The 15,931-nt window shown below is 43.0% G+C and overlaps 1 protein-coding gene across 20 annotated transcripts in view; it reads left to right on the top strand.

Annotated features, from left to right (window-relative positions):
- Nucleotides 1-15,931, top strand: part of LOC118928528 (sorting nexin-29) — a 599,207-nt gene that overhangs the window by 78,952 nt on the left and 504,324 nt on the right. For 7 of the 20 annotated variants that reach the window (XM_057486916.1, XM_057486927.1, XM_057486928.1 and 4 more), the window contains 2 exons: nucleotides 12,400-12,580; nucleotides 15,244-15,314. In XM_057486916.1, the coding sequence (XP_057342899.1) occupies nucleotides 12,400-12,580; nucleotides 15,244-15,314 (252 nt within the window). Of the gene's footprint in view, nucleotides 1-405; nucleotides 928-12,399; nucleotides 12,581-13,606; nucleotides 13,867-15,243; nucleotides 15,316-15,379; nucleotides 15,820-15,931 lie in introns of those variants that run through there. The other 13 variants (XM_057486934.1, XM_057486922.1, XM_057486930.1 and 10 more) reach the window with 12 other exon arrangements.

The raw sequence follows: 15,931 nt of genomic DNA, 5'->3' as shown, positions 1-15,931 counted from the left end.
AAACAGTTTTGACCTGAAATGATATTGGCAATTCTTGTGAGAAATTTCAAAAAGGAAATCCCGATATGTTACATAAAAGTAGTTATGTCTACCTAAACATATCACTCTCTTTAGAGAATGAGTTTTCCTCACCTAGGTGGTTACAACTCACAAGTCAAGGATTGAACAAGTAATCTTTTTGTGTAGCAGGAGATTCCTGTATTAGTAGATTATTAAAGAAAAATTTGATAGGAATAGGACTCCCTTTCTCTGTGTTAACTAATATTTCAGGAATAAACATTACTCACCCTCCTAAAATTCTTACTCATGAAGTTCAATTGAATTTACCTGTCAGTACTACTGTAGTTTCTGAATGTATATGTATTAATTGCACCCATATACCTTCTTACTGCAATTCTACCACTCATGTAAAATGGCCTTTTGGATATAGACTTCTGAATGGCTGGGTGTTCTTATGCAATAACAAAACATATCAAGCCTTCTCTTCACATTATCAAAGTGTTTGTGGTGTGGGGCGTATTCTTCCTGCCCTTATAGACCATCCTGGATATAAACACAGACGGGTTTCTTGAGCCCTGCCACCTGAATGTGACGACAACTTGAAGTTGTTGGATCCTGTTGCTGTGGCTGTTGCTGCTGCATTCATCTTGCCGGTTCCTGGACTTGTCGTAAGAATGCAGAAAGAAATATCCAAGCTGGCCTGTGCATACAGTAAAACAACAAATTTGACTGCTTCTATATTGTCTGAACTCAACCAAGAACTAGGAGAAGTACGAGTTGCAGTACTTCAAAATCGCACTACTATAGAAAGTCTATTGTTAAAAGAACATATGAGATGTGAACAATTTCCAGGAATGTGTTGTTTTAATTTATCTGATTCTTCTCAAACTATTCAAAATCAATTGGACAATATCTATCATATTATTGGTAAGTTTTCACAAATGCCTGGATTACCTAACTAGTTTTCTTAGTTTCATTAGATATGGCCAGTATGTAGGTCCCTGTGAATTAGTTCAAGATCTTTTATTTTATTCCAAAATTGTAGTAATTGTAGGTCTGCTTTTGTTATGTATCTGTATTCCTATTATGTTAATGTGTGTATGCAATTTAATTAGTAGTTTGTTAAAACCTATACATGCTTACTTTACTCTGCAAGAATTTATGTCAAAGAAATAATCAATCTTCTCATGTTTTGTCCCATCTGCTACTTCTATAGCTTTTCTTCTTCCTTCCTAGTTACAGCGCTTTACTAGAATTCGTACCTCATATTTGGAATTACCGAGTATCATAATTCTTTCAAGTGGTAAAGATACCTCAAGACAAGTGCTGGGCATAGAAGCCATGGGGTATAAATCTGCAAAGAAGTGAAAAGCTAACCTTTTCAAAGAATATTGTTTCTCTCTCACTTACCAACTTTACATCTCCCTGTATGGCCCTGGAAGGTGGCTGGTTAGCCAGAGATGGGTAAGATTCCTCAAGGGAGGAACAACCTAAGACAGGCACAGTCACAGGGGGGCCATCAGGTGAGAAATTGGGGGCCAATAGAGGTGAGGCTTAGAACCTCAACCCCCTAGTTTTGAGAGAAATCTTCTGCACCTGTGGATGTTTTGATGCCCTTGTCAGCTTGGATTAATACCTAGTCTATAGGCACAAACCTGATCATCTACACTTGCCTTCTTACAGCACTAAATTATGCTTTTTATCTTTATCTTGCATCTACCCACTACTTCAGCATTTTATTTTAAAAAAATGGGTAAATATTGGATTCACATATAAATCAAGTATAAAAATCAAATGAATGATTATATCTGACTTGATTGTTTATAGTTCATGATGTGTGATCAAAACCGGAACAGTTTCTGTGCTATGACTGCCCTTGCATTGTTCACCATGTATGAACTTGTTTGTTATGCTTCAGAAGATTGGAGACTGTTGAGAGTTAGGCTTTGGGTTGATTAATGATTTGTGTATTGAGTCCCCTATTCAGAATTTTATTGTTGTTAACAACCATTTGATTAATAAATATGAGAGGTGCCCTCTCAGCACCACTTTTGCGCTGTTACGCCTTGAGTCCCCTGGCTGGTCCTTTCAGGTCTTTGATAACTCCTCGCATCTTCTCCCTTATCTGTGGGTCAGAAGCAGAGAGGGACCAACAGCAGACAGTGGTTATTCCCCACCCAGCGGTTCTGTCTCCTCTTTCTTGCTAAAAGAGCTCTGATTTTGCTCAGATTCTGGGTGGCCCAGAGCTTCAGGCCCAGAGCTTCAGCCCAGGGGGGATGCGTCTGCATCAGACCAGGCCAGCATAGTCTTTATCAGCCTGCCAGTAGTTGGGAAATGGACGTGAGATGTAATTCTGATCAAAGGGAAGGAAGGAGAAGTCTGAGACTCTTCTGAGGAAGCCCCTTGCTGTTTAAATAGAGATCGTATTTTATAACCTGTTAGACTGTGATATTTGGAGTGTGGCAGTGATCTTGAGACCATGAAGAGGGACGAGTTCTAACAAGGAAGCTGGTATAGGAAGGATGGCAGCTCTCAAAGATGGAAAGTATCTGGATCCCCGATAATTCACTGAACTATTGAATTAACCAACTCTGGAGCTTTCCTATGTCTGGACTTAATGATATTTATATGAGATAAATAACTTCCTTCATTTTTCAGTCATTTGGAGCTGGATCTCCTTTTACTCACATCCTAAAACATCCTAACTCACATCCATAAACATCCTAAATCTTAGGGTGTTAGGATTTACTAACATCCTAACACCCTAACTCAATATATTGAGAAAAGCAAGACAACTTAAAAAACAAAAAGAGGCCTGTGCTCCAGATATGGGAAGAAAGATGTGCACATTTATATTGAAAATGACACCTGGGTGTTTGTTTTTTCTGATATCATTAATCTACAATTACATGAGGAACATTATGTTTACTAGACTCCCCCCATCACCAAGTCCCCCCCACATACCCCATTACAGTCACTGTCCATCAGCCTAGTAAGATGCTGTAGAATCACTACTTGTCTTCTCTGTGTTGTATAGCCCTCCCTATCACCCCCCTCCCACATTATACATGCTAATCATAATGCCCCCTTTCTTTTCTCCCCCCGCTCTCCCTCCCTTCCCACCTATCCTTCCCAGTCCCTTTCCCTTTGGTAAGTATTAGTCTATTCTTGGGTTCTGTGAGTCTTCTGCTGTTTTACTCCTTCAGTTTTTTCTTTGTTCTTATACTCCACAGATAAGTGAAATCATCTGGTACTTGTCTTTCTCCGCCTGGCTTATTTCACTGAGCATAATACCCTCTAGCTCCATCCATGTTGTTGCAAATGGTAGGATTTGTTTACTTCTTATGGCTGAATAGTATTCCATTGTGTATATGTATCACATCTTCTTTATCCATTCATCTACTGATGGACACTTAGGTTGCTTCCATTTCTTGGCTATTGGGAATAGTGCTGCGATAAACATAGGGGTGCATCTGTCTTTTTCAAACTGGGCTGCTGCATTCTTAGGGTAAATTCCTAGAAGTGGAATGAATTCCTGGGTCAAATGGTATTTCTATTTTGAGCTTTTTGAGGAACCTCCATACTGCTTTCCACAATGGAGACTTGGGTATTTTATGCCCTATTTGATTAATTGGCTGGCCACAGGCCTGATTTTCTTAGCGTTTGTTAGTGATTCATATCCAGCAGCTTCTGTGACCCAGGGGATTTGTTAGGCCCTTTGTGTTTGTTATTCTGTTTTTGATTCCTGAAATGACTGTGAGTAGTGAATGAGAGTTCCCTCATTTTACAGATGAAGAAAAGGCTCAAAAAAAGGCAGTAACTTCCTCAATGTTCCAGGGCTAATATGTGGTAGAGCTGGGATTTCTACTCAGGTCTATATGATTGTGATGCAGAATCTCCTACTCCTATTCATAATGGCATATTATTTCCAGAAAGATAGTTCCCTGAAAGATCTTGACCTCCCAATTTGAATTAATGAGTAAATTATGTAGCAAATATCAAGTAAGTTATGATCACTCAGAGCAGAGATCAACAAACTATGTCCTGCTACCATTTTTCTAATGAAATTTTATTGGAACACAGCCACAAGCATTCATCTACTTACTGTTTGTGCTGCTTCTAGGCAGAGTTGTGACTGAGATGATCTGGTCCATAAAGTAAAAAATGATTATTTACTTCATTTTATTTACTCTTTGGCTATTAATGAAAAAGATTGCCATCCCCTGTCTTAGAGAACAAAGGATAGGGGATCCCACTTGATCATAGTGGCCCACCGTATTCAGTTGTCTGTTGTCTATGTGCTCCACTAGATGGGAAGCTTTGGGAATGCAGGGCACTGTGTCTGATTTTCTTCCTCTTGATGTCCAGCCCCTAGCATAGTAACTGGAAATAGGTAAGTTCTCCAATAAAAATATGTTCAGTGAATACATTTTGTTTGGAAGGAAGGGCATTATTCAATGTACACAGGACTGTATTTCTTTTATTTTATTTTTTTGATTTTTTATTAAGGTATTATGGATACACACTCTTATGAAGGTTTCACATGAAAAAACAATGTGGTTACTACATTTACCCATATTATCAAGTCCCCACCCATACCTCAATGCAGTCACTGTCCATCAGTGTAGTAATATGCCACAGATTCACTATTTGCCTTCTCTGTGCTACACTGTTTTCCCCACGATCCCCCACCCCATGTGTACTAAACATAATACCCCTCAGTCCCCTTCTCCCTCCCTTCCCACCCACCCTCCCACACCCCTCCCCTTTGGTAACCACTAGTTCATTCTTGGAGTCCAGTCTTTGAGTCTGCTGTCATTTTGTCCCTTCAGTTTTGCTTCATTGTTATACTCCACAAATGAGGGAAATCATTTGGCACTTGTCTTTCTCCTCTTGGCTTATTTCACGGACCATAATATCCTCCAGCTCCATCCATGTTGTTGCAAAATGGTAGGATTTGTTTCTTTCTTATGGCTGAATAGTATTCCATTGTGTATTTGTACCACATCTTCTTTATCCATTCATCTACTGATGGACACTTAAGTTGCTTCCATATCTTGGCTATTGCAAAAAGTGCTGCAGTAAACATAGGGGTGCATATGTCTTTTTGAATCTGAGAAGTTATATTCTTTGGGTAAATTCCAAGGAGAGGGATTCCTGGGTCAAATGGTATTTCTATTTTGAGTTTTTTGAGGAACCTCCATATTGCTTTCCACAATGGTTGAACTAGCTTACATTCCACCAGCAGTGAAGGAGGGTTCCCCTTTCTCCACATCCTCGTCAGCATTTGTCGTTCTTAGTAGTCTTTTTGATGCTGGCCATCCTTACTGGTGTGAGGTGATATCTCATTGTGGTTTTAATTTGCATTTCCCTGATGATTAGTGATATGGAGCATCTTTTCATGTGTCTGCTGGCCATCTGAATTTCTTCTTTGGAGAACTGTCTCTTCATATTCTCTGCCCACTTTTCAATTGGGTTATTTGCTTTTTGGGTGTTGAGGTGTGTGAGTTCTTTATATATTTTTGATGTTAACCCCTTGTCGGATATGTCATTTACAAATATATTCTCCCATACTGTAGGATGCCTTTTTGTTCTGTTGATGATCACAGGACTGTATTTCCTGATTCCTGAGGTGTCCTTTTACCAGGATTACTTGAACATGCTACAGAGGAAGTGATTCATTCTTGAGGAAAAGTGCAAAAGTTAATTTTTTTTATTGAAGTATCGCTAATATACAATCTTATGTTGGTTTCAATTGCACAACACAGTGGTTCAGCCATTATCCATATTATTAAATCCTGACTTCCTCTAGTGCGATTACATATCTAAACATAGAAAGATGTTGCAGAAGCAAAGATTAATTTTAAAATTAATCAAAAATGAATTGAAAGTGGCTGAGAGCTCTGCCTAGGTTTGGCTTGGAATTGGTGCATTTTGTAGCCATTGGAAGCCCTAATAGCCAATATAGGTTGTAGTGTGGAAAAATGAGTCATTTTGTGTTTGCTGGAGAGAGAAGGAAGACTAATAAAGCTACTGGCTGTCTTAGTCTCTCTGGGCGGCTACAGCAAAATACTAGACTGAGAAGCTGGTTTCCACACCAGCTGTTCCATTTTACATTCCTACCAGCAGTGCAGAAGAGCTCCAGTTTCTCCACATCCTTGCCAACATGTGTTAATATTATTATTATTTTGGATAATAACCATTCAAATGGGTGTGAAGTGGTATCTCACTGTGGTTTTGATCGATTCTCTCTTGAAGTTGCAGATTTCTCTCAAAAAGTAATTCAAGAGCGCCCCACCCAGGTCAGCTGGACTGTGCCCTCCCATCAGTGTCCCCCCTGTAGTACTGAGTCTGTCTTTCAGCAAACACATGTGGCACTCACTACCTGTTTTGTTTCCTTGACTGTCTCTCTCTCTATGGCCAAGGACTGCGTCCATTCTCACGTATCCTTGTAGCTTCACTGTATTGAAAGATGCCTTGCCACCAAAAGTCTAAATTCAGAATGATGACTCGAGGACCCAGACTTCAGGAGGTGTTGCTGGTTCTCCCAGGAAGCCAAACCCCACCCTCTGCTGTCTGTACAGCTTCACAGTCAGTTGAAAGCAGGTGTTCTTCATATATACACCTCCAACTGAAATTAGAGAAACCAACCTCCATGATCCTCGGTGGGGCTATTTGAAAATGGTTGATTGCATTTAACTCAAAGCAGAATTTATGTTTGGTTCATTGAGTCACTTTGGGTAACAACTTCATTTCTGTAGAAAATTAATTTTGGAGGAAGCTGCATGTGACAGGAGAACCCTGGGCCCATCCTTTTGTTTGTGAGGGGAAGTCCACTTCCTCACCCATCTCTGTAGGGTTTCAGTTCTGCCTTTGTAGTTCTCTGTTGTATTCGTGAACTTGCAAATCAGCTACTTCTGGTGAAAGAGATCTTGGAAGGTATGTTTGTGGAAAGTGCGAAGAAAATACTGGGTTCTGTCCTGGTGGTGATATAAACGTTTAACAGCTGTTAGGCCACTGCTTGCCTTAGGGAGGGAGCCAGCAGCCAGAGTGCCAGCCCTTGGGCAGGCTGTTAAGCTGTGAGTCATTAGATTCTGGGGACATCTGCAGGGTTCTGGGGAGGGTTCTTGACAGCTGGAGTGGCTTTGAGTTGGGGCCAGAGGCTTTTTAGTAAGGAGCACAGAACTATCCCAGCATGTTAGGGTCTGGATGCCTCTAACATGGATAAACCTTGAAAATGTTATTCTAAGTGAAAGTAGCCAGATACAAAAGGTCACCTACTGTGTGATTCCCTTCATGAAGTGCCCAGAATAGATCCTAGAGACAGAAAGTAGACTAGAGGTTACTAGGGGCTTGGGGAGGGGAGAATGGGGGCATTTTTGTTAATGACTATGGATGATGGAAAAGCTCTGGAGGAGGATTTGGTGACAGTTGCCCAACATTGGGAATGTACTTCGTGTACATTGTACTGTGTACACTTAAAAATGGTTAAAGTGGTAAATTTTATTATGCGTTTTACCACAATTTAAAAGAGAGAAAAGAAAGTGTACATACTTTGTACAAGTGTTTGTGGTGTATGGTTCATATTTACACCCGAGTTCTGTGTTCTTGTCTAGGAGGTAGTCTTGTTGCTGGTTGGGGGATGGCATAGTTCCCAGCTACAGCGCCTATTGGAAACTGCTTTGCTAAGCCGTTCATGCCCGGTAGTCAGGCTCATCCAGATTGGAATGCAGTTGGGATTTGGGAGTGACCGTGCCCACCCAGGTCTCAGGCTGGAATATGGAAGCATGTGGTTTTCTGTCTGCTCCTGGAATGGCTGGTACCATGTCTGGCAGATTCTGTTAATTTCCGACTTCAAGGCACTCCCCTTTTCTTCTTTGGCTTAGTAGAATCCTGATTTTGCTTGGGGTTGTGGGATGCTCTTCTCGAGGTACTGGATCATGAGTGGTTAAACTAGTCTTGACATTCTTTCTCTGCTCCCTGTGGTTTTTCAGGATTACTTAGCCTTGTGGAGAAAAGGGGTGATAATGCTGGCTTTATCTTGTCCTCTTTATTTCTTCTTCGACTGTGAATGTGATGCCAGAGTGGGTGATGGTCCTCTGAGACAGTGAGGTGCAGGTCAGGGGATTGGGGTTCTGCCCATGACAGAGCATTTGAACCAGCTTTCTACTTCCAGACTAAGTAGATGAGAAGAATAAACCTTCTTTGTTTTTTTGGAGTGTAGCTCCTTGTGTTTGGGTTTTCTGTTTCTTGTTGAGCAGAGCTTTTTTTCGTTTATTTTTCAGGGATGCATCCACCTCTTCAGTGCATGCAAGCATTGCTCAGTGCCTGGCATGTTATCGGTCCTCTATAAATGCTTGTGAATGATTGAAAAACACACCCTATCTTACTGCATTAGGGTTCTTCTGGTTGCAAGTGACAGCAAGCCATTTAGACTTCAGCAAAAAGGGGCACATGTTGACTCAAGTAAGAAAACTAGTGGTTGCGTTGGATTGAGGGGCTCAGCATCCCCCACATCTCTCTCAGCCCCCCTTCTGTCTGGGTTGGCATCTTTCCCAGGTAGGCTCACTGTACATGATTATGATTATTAGAGCTCCTATTTCTAAAATAGTGGTCAGAAAACTTCTTCCTTAAGGATCAGATAGGATTTTAGGCTTTGTGGGGTAGGATCTCCGTAGTAACTTCCCAGCTCTACCTTCTTAACAGAAAAGCAGCCAAAGACAGTATGTAAACAGATGGCTGTGACTGTGTTCCAAAAAAACTTTATTAACAAAACAGGTGGTGGGCCAAATGTGGCCCTCTGTTCATTGCTTGCTGACTTCCATTCTTGAAGGAGACAAGGCCTGTGTCCTAGTGGTTCAGGTAGAGGTTGCACGAAATACCAAGTAGTCCTGGGCTGGGACTAGGATGAGGCCAGTGAGGTACTCACTTCAGCCTCAAAATTGATGGGAGGACCAAAAACTCAGCTATCAAGATGAATAATATTTTCATGCAGTATTAAAAAAATCAAAATTAATACAGAAAAATCATGATGCACAAAATATCAAACAAGGGCCAGGATGAGGGTGGGTATGAGGGAGGCCAGGCATGGCGCACACCCTGCTGTGGCCAGGTCATTGCCCAGCCTGAGTTGCCTGCCCACCCCCATGGGAAGGAGAGATTGATAGTGCTGAAGGCAATTTCCCAAGGAGCATGGTTCCCCTTTGGTTCCCGAAGATGGGCGGGATGCTGTTTGCCTCCTGGGGTCCTTGGCACTAAGCACTTTCCATGTAAGCTCTATTTTCCTGTTTTTCCCTTTATACCAGACAGCGTTTTACAGATGAGGAAAATGAAGGGCAAAATAAGTTGCCCAAGGTCACACGATGCCTGAACTGATCTTTGAGCCAGAGTTTTTGTCCTCTTTGGCCTCCAAAGTATATGAATTCTTGCATTATTGACATCGATTAAAGTTGAGCCTGTTAGGAACCTTACCAAAGGCCCTGTGCTATCTAGCAGTCACTCTCTATTAACAAGTGCCCCCAGGTAGCTCGCTTCAACACTCCCTTCCTGGCTCTTGTTCTTGTTGGCAGATGGCTTTCAGGAGTCCAGAGAAGAAGAAGCCCTTGCCCACTTTTGGAATTAGCCTCTTTTTTCAAAGCAGTGAGAGATTGGTATATATTTCCAAATTAAAGTATGGACACTGCAAGTGTTAAGTGGCAGGTGAGCTGCACTTTAAATAGGCCACATTAATTCTGGCAGTGGAAGTGGAGCCCTACAGGGATAATCCTTATCATCATCAGCTTCGCTCTGGCAAGCTTTAGAAGGATTCTGTAGCAGTAAGCAATTTGCAAAATTGAAAGGTGAAAACACACCTTTAAGTGTTTCATGTGTATTCAAGGTCAGAGGGAGGTAACTGTAGTCCTCAGGAAAGGCAGGATGCATGTGGGAGTCACTTGATTTGAGTTGTGATGGAGTTACAGATGGATTTACACACTGGTTGATGTGTTTCAGAACAAGTTATTGAATAACCCAGGTCCCCCACCCTGGTTTCTGAGAGAGGCTTCCTGTGGAACCAAGGCAGTAACACTCTTGTACGGTGTGTGCTGATCTTATGGGTTTGGGGAGGGGATTAGTGTGTCATTTGGGGACTGACAGAGATGGCAGTCCTGTGTGAACTGCCCTGTTGGTGGTGTTACCAGTCCCTCTTGAGATGTTTATTTGAAATGATCCTAGAGGTTGGCTTGACCCACAGGTGTGTATGCTCATATGCATATATACATTTAGGTGCTGTTAACAGAAATGGGAAAAGAGGAAATGACACAAATGCTCTCGTATAAGAAAGTAATTATTAAACACATGGTGGTTGGTCGTCATGGGCTGGGCCTTGTGCTCAGTACTTTACCTCCTGTTCTCCATGGACCCCCAAACCCAGGTGTTTCTTTACTTGGGGGCTTATTTTAAGGAGGAGGAATTGAAGCTTAGCATGGTTGAGTGACCTGCCCAGGGTCATTCCTTGCCTGACCTCCCCCACCTGTTATCCTGTCTGCTAAATGGGATGCTTGTTAAGGACGGGTCCTTCTTGTCCCTCCTTGGCAGCCCACACCCTTGCCCAGCTCATGGCTCCTAGGAAGAATGCAGTCTCTGCTGATATAACTGAACTGAAATATCGTCATGAGCTTTTGTTGAGCTGGTGTTTGGTTTGTGGAAATGTGTGTATTTGCATCCTTCTGGAAGGAAGACCAAAGATCTTGTCATATTTTCAGAGGGGTCTATGAGCCTGTTTAGCTCCTGGATTAGAATCCCCTTCTGGCAGCAGAGACTCAGCATATTCTCTCTTGGGGTAGTAAGCAGTTGTGAACATGATAATTTCAAAGGAAGCAGAGCCTTCCTTCCCTTGTGTGTGGGACGGCAGTGTGAGGTAGCGGTTTGCAGTCAGCTATTCCAGCCTCTTCTGCTGTGCCACTTGCTAACTGTGCATCACTGCACGAGTCACTTCACTTGTCTAGGCCTCGGACTTTGCCTTTGAGATGGAGACAGCCTTGGGGGTTGCGAGAACTGGGGTCAGGTGCAAAGTGTTTAGTGCAATGGTTGGGATGTAGTTAATGCTCAATAAATAGTAGTGGCTGTTGCTTTTGGTGTTATTATTATGAAAAATAACATGAAAAATAGCATGAAAAAGTGTTGATGAGCCAATGTTAAGTAAAGAAAATTGATCACAAAATTAGGTATGCACAAGAATTATGACTAAGAAATGTGTGTGAATCAACAGGTGGGATGTGAGAAGATACAATGACTGTTTTGTGGATAAAGACAAACTTACTTAGCTTTCCCTAAAGCCTTAAATCCGTTCCTATTCTCAGATCTATAGCAGTCTCTCCTGGGGAGCTAGGAATGAGAACAATTAGTTATATACAGAAGTTCAAAGCAGTATATAGTGAAAACTGGCAATATATCATGTTCCCAGCAGTAGAGAAATAAATTATATTTAACTGGAAACCATCAAAAATCATGTTTTCAAAGGTCTTTGAATATTACAGGAAAAATGTTTATGATCTAGATAAGAAATAAACCAGGATACAAAACTATATATATGTATGTGTGTATATATATATATGTACGTCACACACACACACACACACTCACTATGATGGCATATGAAATTCTGATGACTGCTCTAACAAACCACACGCTTTGAGGCCTAAAGCCACGTGAACTAATTTTCTTACAGTTAGAGAGGGCAGAAGTCCACAGTCAGTCACGCTAGGCTGAAGTTACGACAGTGATGGCAGGGCTGCTTCTTTCTGGAAGCCCTAGAGCAGAATCTCTTCTTGCCTCTTCCGACTTCTGGTGGCTTCTGGGATTCCTTGGCTGTGGCCCCATCATCCCACTCTTGGCTTCCTCGGCCATGTTGCCTTGTCCTCTTATACCTCAGATCCCCCTCTGCCTCCCTCTTTGAAAGACTGGAGATTACATTGGGTCCACAGAGACTACCCAGGATAACCTCCCCTTCTCAAGACCCTTAAATTAATCACCTCCACAAAGTCCCTTTTGCCATGTAAGTTAACATTCACAGGTTCCAGGGATTAGGATGTGATTATATTTGGGGACCATGATTCAGCCTATTGCAGATGTCAGTTTTGTATAAAACAGAAAAGTACAGGAGAAAAGACTGGAAGGAATACTTGACAATGTATTTTCATTTTCTAGGAACAGTGGTCATCCCTAGATGGTAGATTGGGGGGTCATTGTTATGTTTGGCATACTCTCTGGTGTCTTCCTTTTCTGTGTTAAGGAAGTAACTCTTAAAACCCTCAAAACTAAAAAAAAAACAAAAAAATCCTCGAAACTGCCCAGAGACCATTACCCGAGTGCGTTGTCCATCCCTAGTGGTGAGCCATGGCCTGTCCACTCTCTCCGCAGAGCCGGTGTTCTGGTTCTATGTGAAAGAGGTCCTCAACAAGCACGAGTTGCAGCGCTTCTGCTCCCTGCACCACATCACCTCCGACGTGGGCCGTGGCCGGGCCTGGCTGCGCTGCGCCCTCAACGAACACTCACTGGAGCGCTACCTGCACATGCTCCTGGCCGACCGTGGCAGGCTCAGGTACCCAATGCTGGGCTGGGAGGACATGTAGCCAAGGGGTTAGAGTCGTGCAACCTGCAGTCAGCCTGCCTACGTTTGCATCCTAGTCCCTCTCTGTGGGGCAAGTAGTTCCCCTTCAAGAGCCCCAGTTGTTCAGCTGTGCTATGAGGCATTTGGTGGGAGAGTAACTGGAACTGCCTGTAAAGGGTTCAGCATGGCTCCTGTGTGTAGCGAGCGCGCTTGACACTGTTACTGGTAAAGCCACAGGTGTGCAGAAGCTGGCTGTCTTAGGACACAGTGAGCTTTTAGTTTGGGCTTCTTTCAGATTCAGAGCTTCTTTCTCTTTAGATGTGGGGTATTTAGGACTCGGTTTCATATTTGGTCTTTCCATGTGTGCTGGGTTCTTTACAACTTCTGGATTTTTGAAGTTACTCCGTCCAAACTGACTGAAAAAATATGGAAGTTTTATGTTGGGGAGAGAAGTCATTTGTCATTTAAGAAGAATGAATTATATTATGTTTTCTTTTTTTCTTGCTCATAAACAAAAATTTCACTCTGTCACTTTATATAGGGCAGGCCATGCTGCCGTAACAAACATCACAAAACTCCCAGTGACTGAGATAGCCACATGTATTTCCTCTCCCTGCTGCAAGTCTGTCATGGCTGCATAGGGGTTTCTCATCTCAGGGACCCAGGCTGACTGGAGGCTTAGTTTCTGTAAATGCTTTCACAATTGCCAAGGCAGGAATAGGGGATGTGGTTGAACAAAGCACTGACTTTTTAAGCTTTTGCCTGCAGGGTTACTTCACTTTCACTCACATTTCATTGGCAGCAAGTCACATGGCCAAAGGCACGCTCAGCTTTGGGGAGTATGGCTGTCCCCAGCAATGTGGCTGAAGCACTGAATATGCATCAACCATAGTGCGGCCGGCCACATTTCCATCAGAAATGCCTGACTATTCTCCTTTTTCCTGTATTCATGATGTTTATGATGTCTCTGTCTTTGTCTCTGTCTCTGTTATTTTCCTTCTGAGAATGGTGGACAAGACATGTCATTTTGTGTCACCAGAGGGACAGTAATCAACCCTGTCCTGGTCCCTTGACTAACTTCCACATCAGCAGTGCCCAGATCCTCAACTTTGAAATTTCATATAATTAAGTAATCTGGTGCTTCATTAGTGCCATGGTGCATTCCTGTGATGTCATATCTTGCTGTGTGTTTCCTGCTGAAGTCTCCTCTTGTGTTTCTTCTGCTCCTTGTGGTCATCCAGTAATGATACCAGTCACTCACTAGGCATTCTGGAAAGGTACACCAAGGCTCTTACAAATACCCTCGAAGTTCTCCCGCTGATGTTGCCTGTGGCTCCTTGTCCAGTTGCATGCCCAGATTGTGGGTCTGAAATGGGACGGATGGGGGCCAGGATGACTGGCACTGGCTGTACTTGTGTGCTGCTTGGGGTCTGAGGTGGGAGGCTGTGAACGTCTGTGTGTAAGCATTAACCAGCTTTAGTTATGGAAAACATACTCATGTTTCTTACATTAAATTTTCGTGAAGCTCTTCCCAGCGGATCATTTGCAAGTAGTTCAAAGTTGTACACTCACTCTCAAGGCAGCCTTTAACTATGAACAATTGAAGTGAATCCAGCTGTTAAGGATCACACTTGATCTTACCTGAATCACTAGCCACTTACCCAACTCAGTGTGGGAAAACCAGATTAATTGACATGCATGAAAACTGGCTCAGATTTTTAAAGAATTATAATTTTGGAATCAGAGGTATGGTTGCAAAGTGTAGTTTGGGCTTCCACTGATATTCTGCTGGGTGACTATTGAAAGTGATGCATCTCTGTTCTCTTTTTGTTAGTTGTATTGAGTCACTAGAGCAGCTAATGTGTCCAGTTGCTGCTGCGTTGTAGGCCACTCATCACTGACTGTGCTTTAGTGAAACTGAGCTTTCACTCCATTAAACTTAGAGTTCTCAGGCCTGGCAGGGAAGGAAGTCGGGGGTTGAGGATATTTACTTGATATTACTTAGCAGGGGGTTGGAAAGAGAGCTGGAGAATTGCACTGGGAGACCTGCTTTTGAGCCCTGCTGTACCATTTATTGCCAAATGACCTTGGACAGACCCTGTAGGCCTCTCTGAGCACCCCCACCCACCTCACACATACACACTGCCATTTGGATTTGTGGGGCTCTTTTTAGCTTCACAGGCCTTGTGAGGGATGACTTGGACTTTTGGGTCTGCAGCCCAAGCAGATGTTACATACTGGTACCCTGGCTGATGGAGCCATGGAACTCTAATTTCATTCTGAAATTCTCTCCTTGTGTTAGCCCAGTGAGGGGTCTTTCCATCTCATGGAGACACTGCTTGAGTGCAAGTCACCCCTCTGTTTGTCCCCTTCTCCTTTGCTGCTTCAGAACTATCATGTTTACATCTCATGCCTATTTCAGCACTCTGAAGCTCGGGGGACCCTAGAGATCTCAGGGGACCAGTGAGGAAGTCATAGGATATGTGTTCAACCCTTTGTTTATAAAGGAAGCTTCAGTCCAGCAGCCACCTCATATATCCACTCTGGGATGACCAGGCATGGATTTTCCAGGGAGCCATCTAATGGAATTGTCTGGCTAATGGATGCAGAGAACCACTATGCAGAGCTTTTTCCCTTTCTCTTTCAATTTGCAGCACTTTTTATGAAGACTGGTCTTTTGTGATGGATGAAGAAAGGTCTAGCATGCTTCCTACCATGGCAGCTGGTAAGCCTGGCCAAGGCCAGGGGTGATGGGCCCTGTGAGGCTTGGTGAGCAGAGGCTGCCTGGGAGTGAATTTATAACTCCAATGATGCTGTGGTTTTCCCCATCCCTGACCAACTTCATGAGTCACTTGTCACTGTCTTTCCTTTAGCATACTGAGCATTGAGTCCATTTCTCTAGAATTTGATAGTCTGGCAGGGAAAGCATGGGATTGAGGGGGTTTGGGCTGTGGCTTTGCAAGTGTAATATAAAGATCTGGGGAATTGGAGGTGGGAGACCTGCCTTTGAAGCCTGGCTCTACCCCTTACTGGCTGGTGCAGACCCATCACCTTTGTTACCTTTACTTTCCTCCTGTGCGCGGGGAAGGTGGGGATCCGGTAGCATAGCAGTCCCTGTAATGGGGCTGTGTGATATGGAGTCATGTACATGATTTGCCAATGTGGAAACCCTGGACTGATGTCAGCTGGTGAATTGTTAAATCGCTTATCAAAGGATGAACCCGACACAAGTGGGTAACCTGCTTCTTTTTTCCAAATCCTTTGTTGCCTCCCCTTTTTTTGTTCTCCTGAAAGTTTTTGCTAAGTCCCAAACATTGAAAGTTATGTTAGTTTTTTCCATTG

The sequence above is a fragment of the Manis pentadactyla genome, chromosome 10, assembly GCF_030020395.1.
Source record: "Manis pentadactyla isolate mManPen7 chromosome 10, mManPen7.hap1, whole genome shotgun sequence".
Lineage (NCBI taxonomy): Eukaryota > Metazoa > Chordata > Mammalia > Pholidota > Manidae > Manis > Manis pentadactyla.
This window is presented reverse-complemented; position numbering and strand designations above follow the sequence as displayed.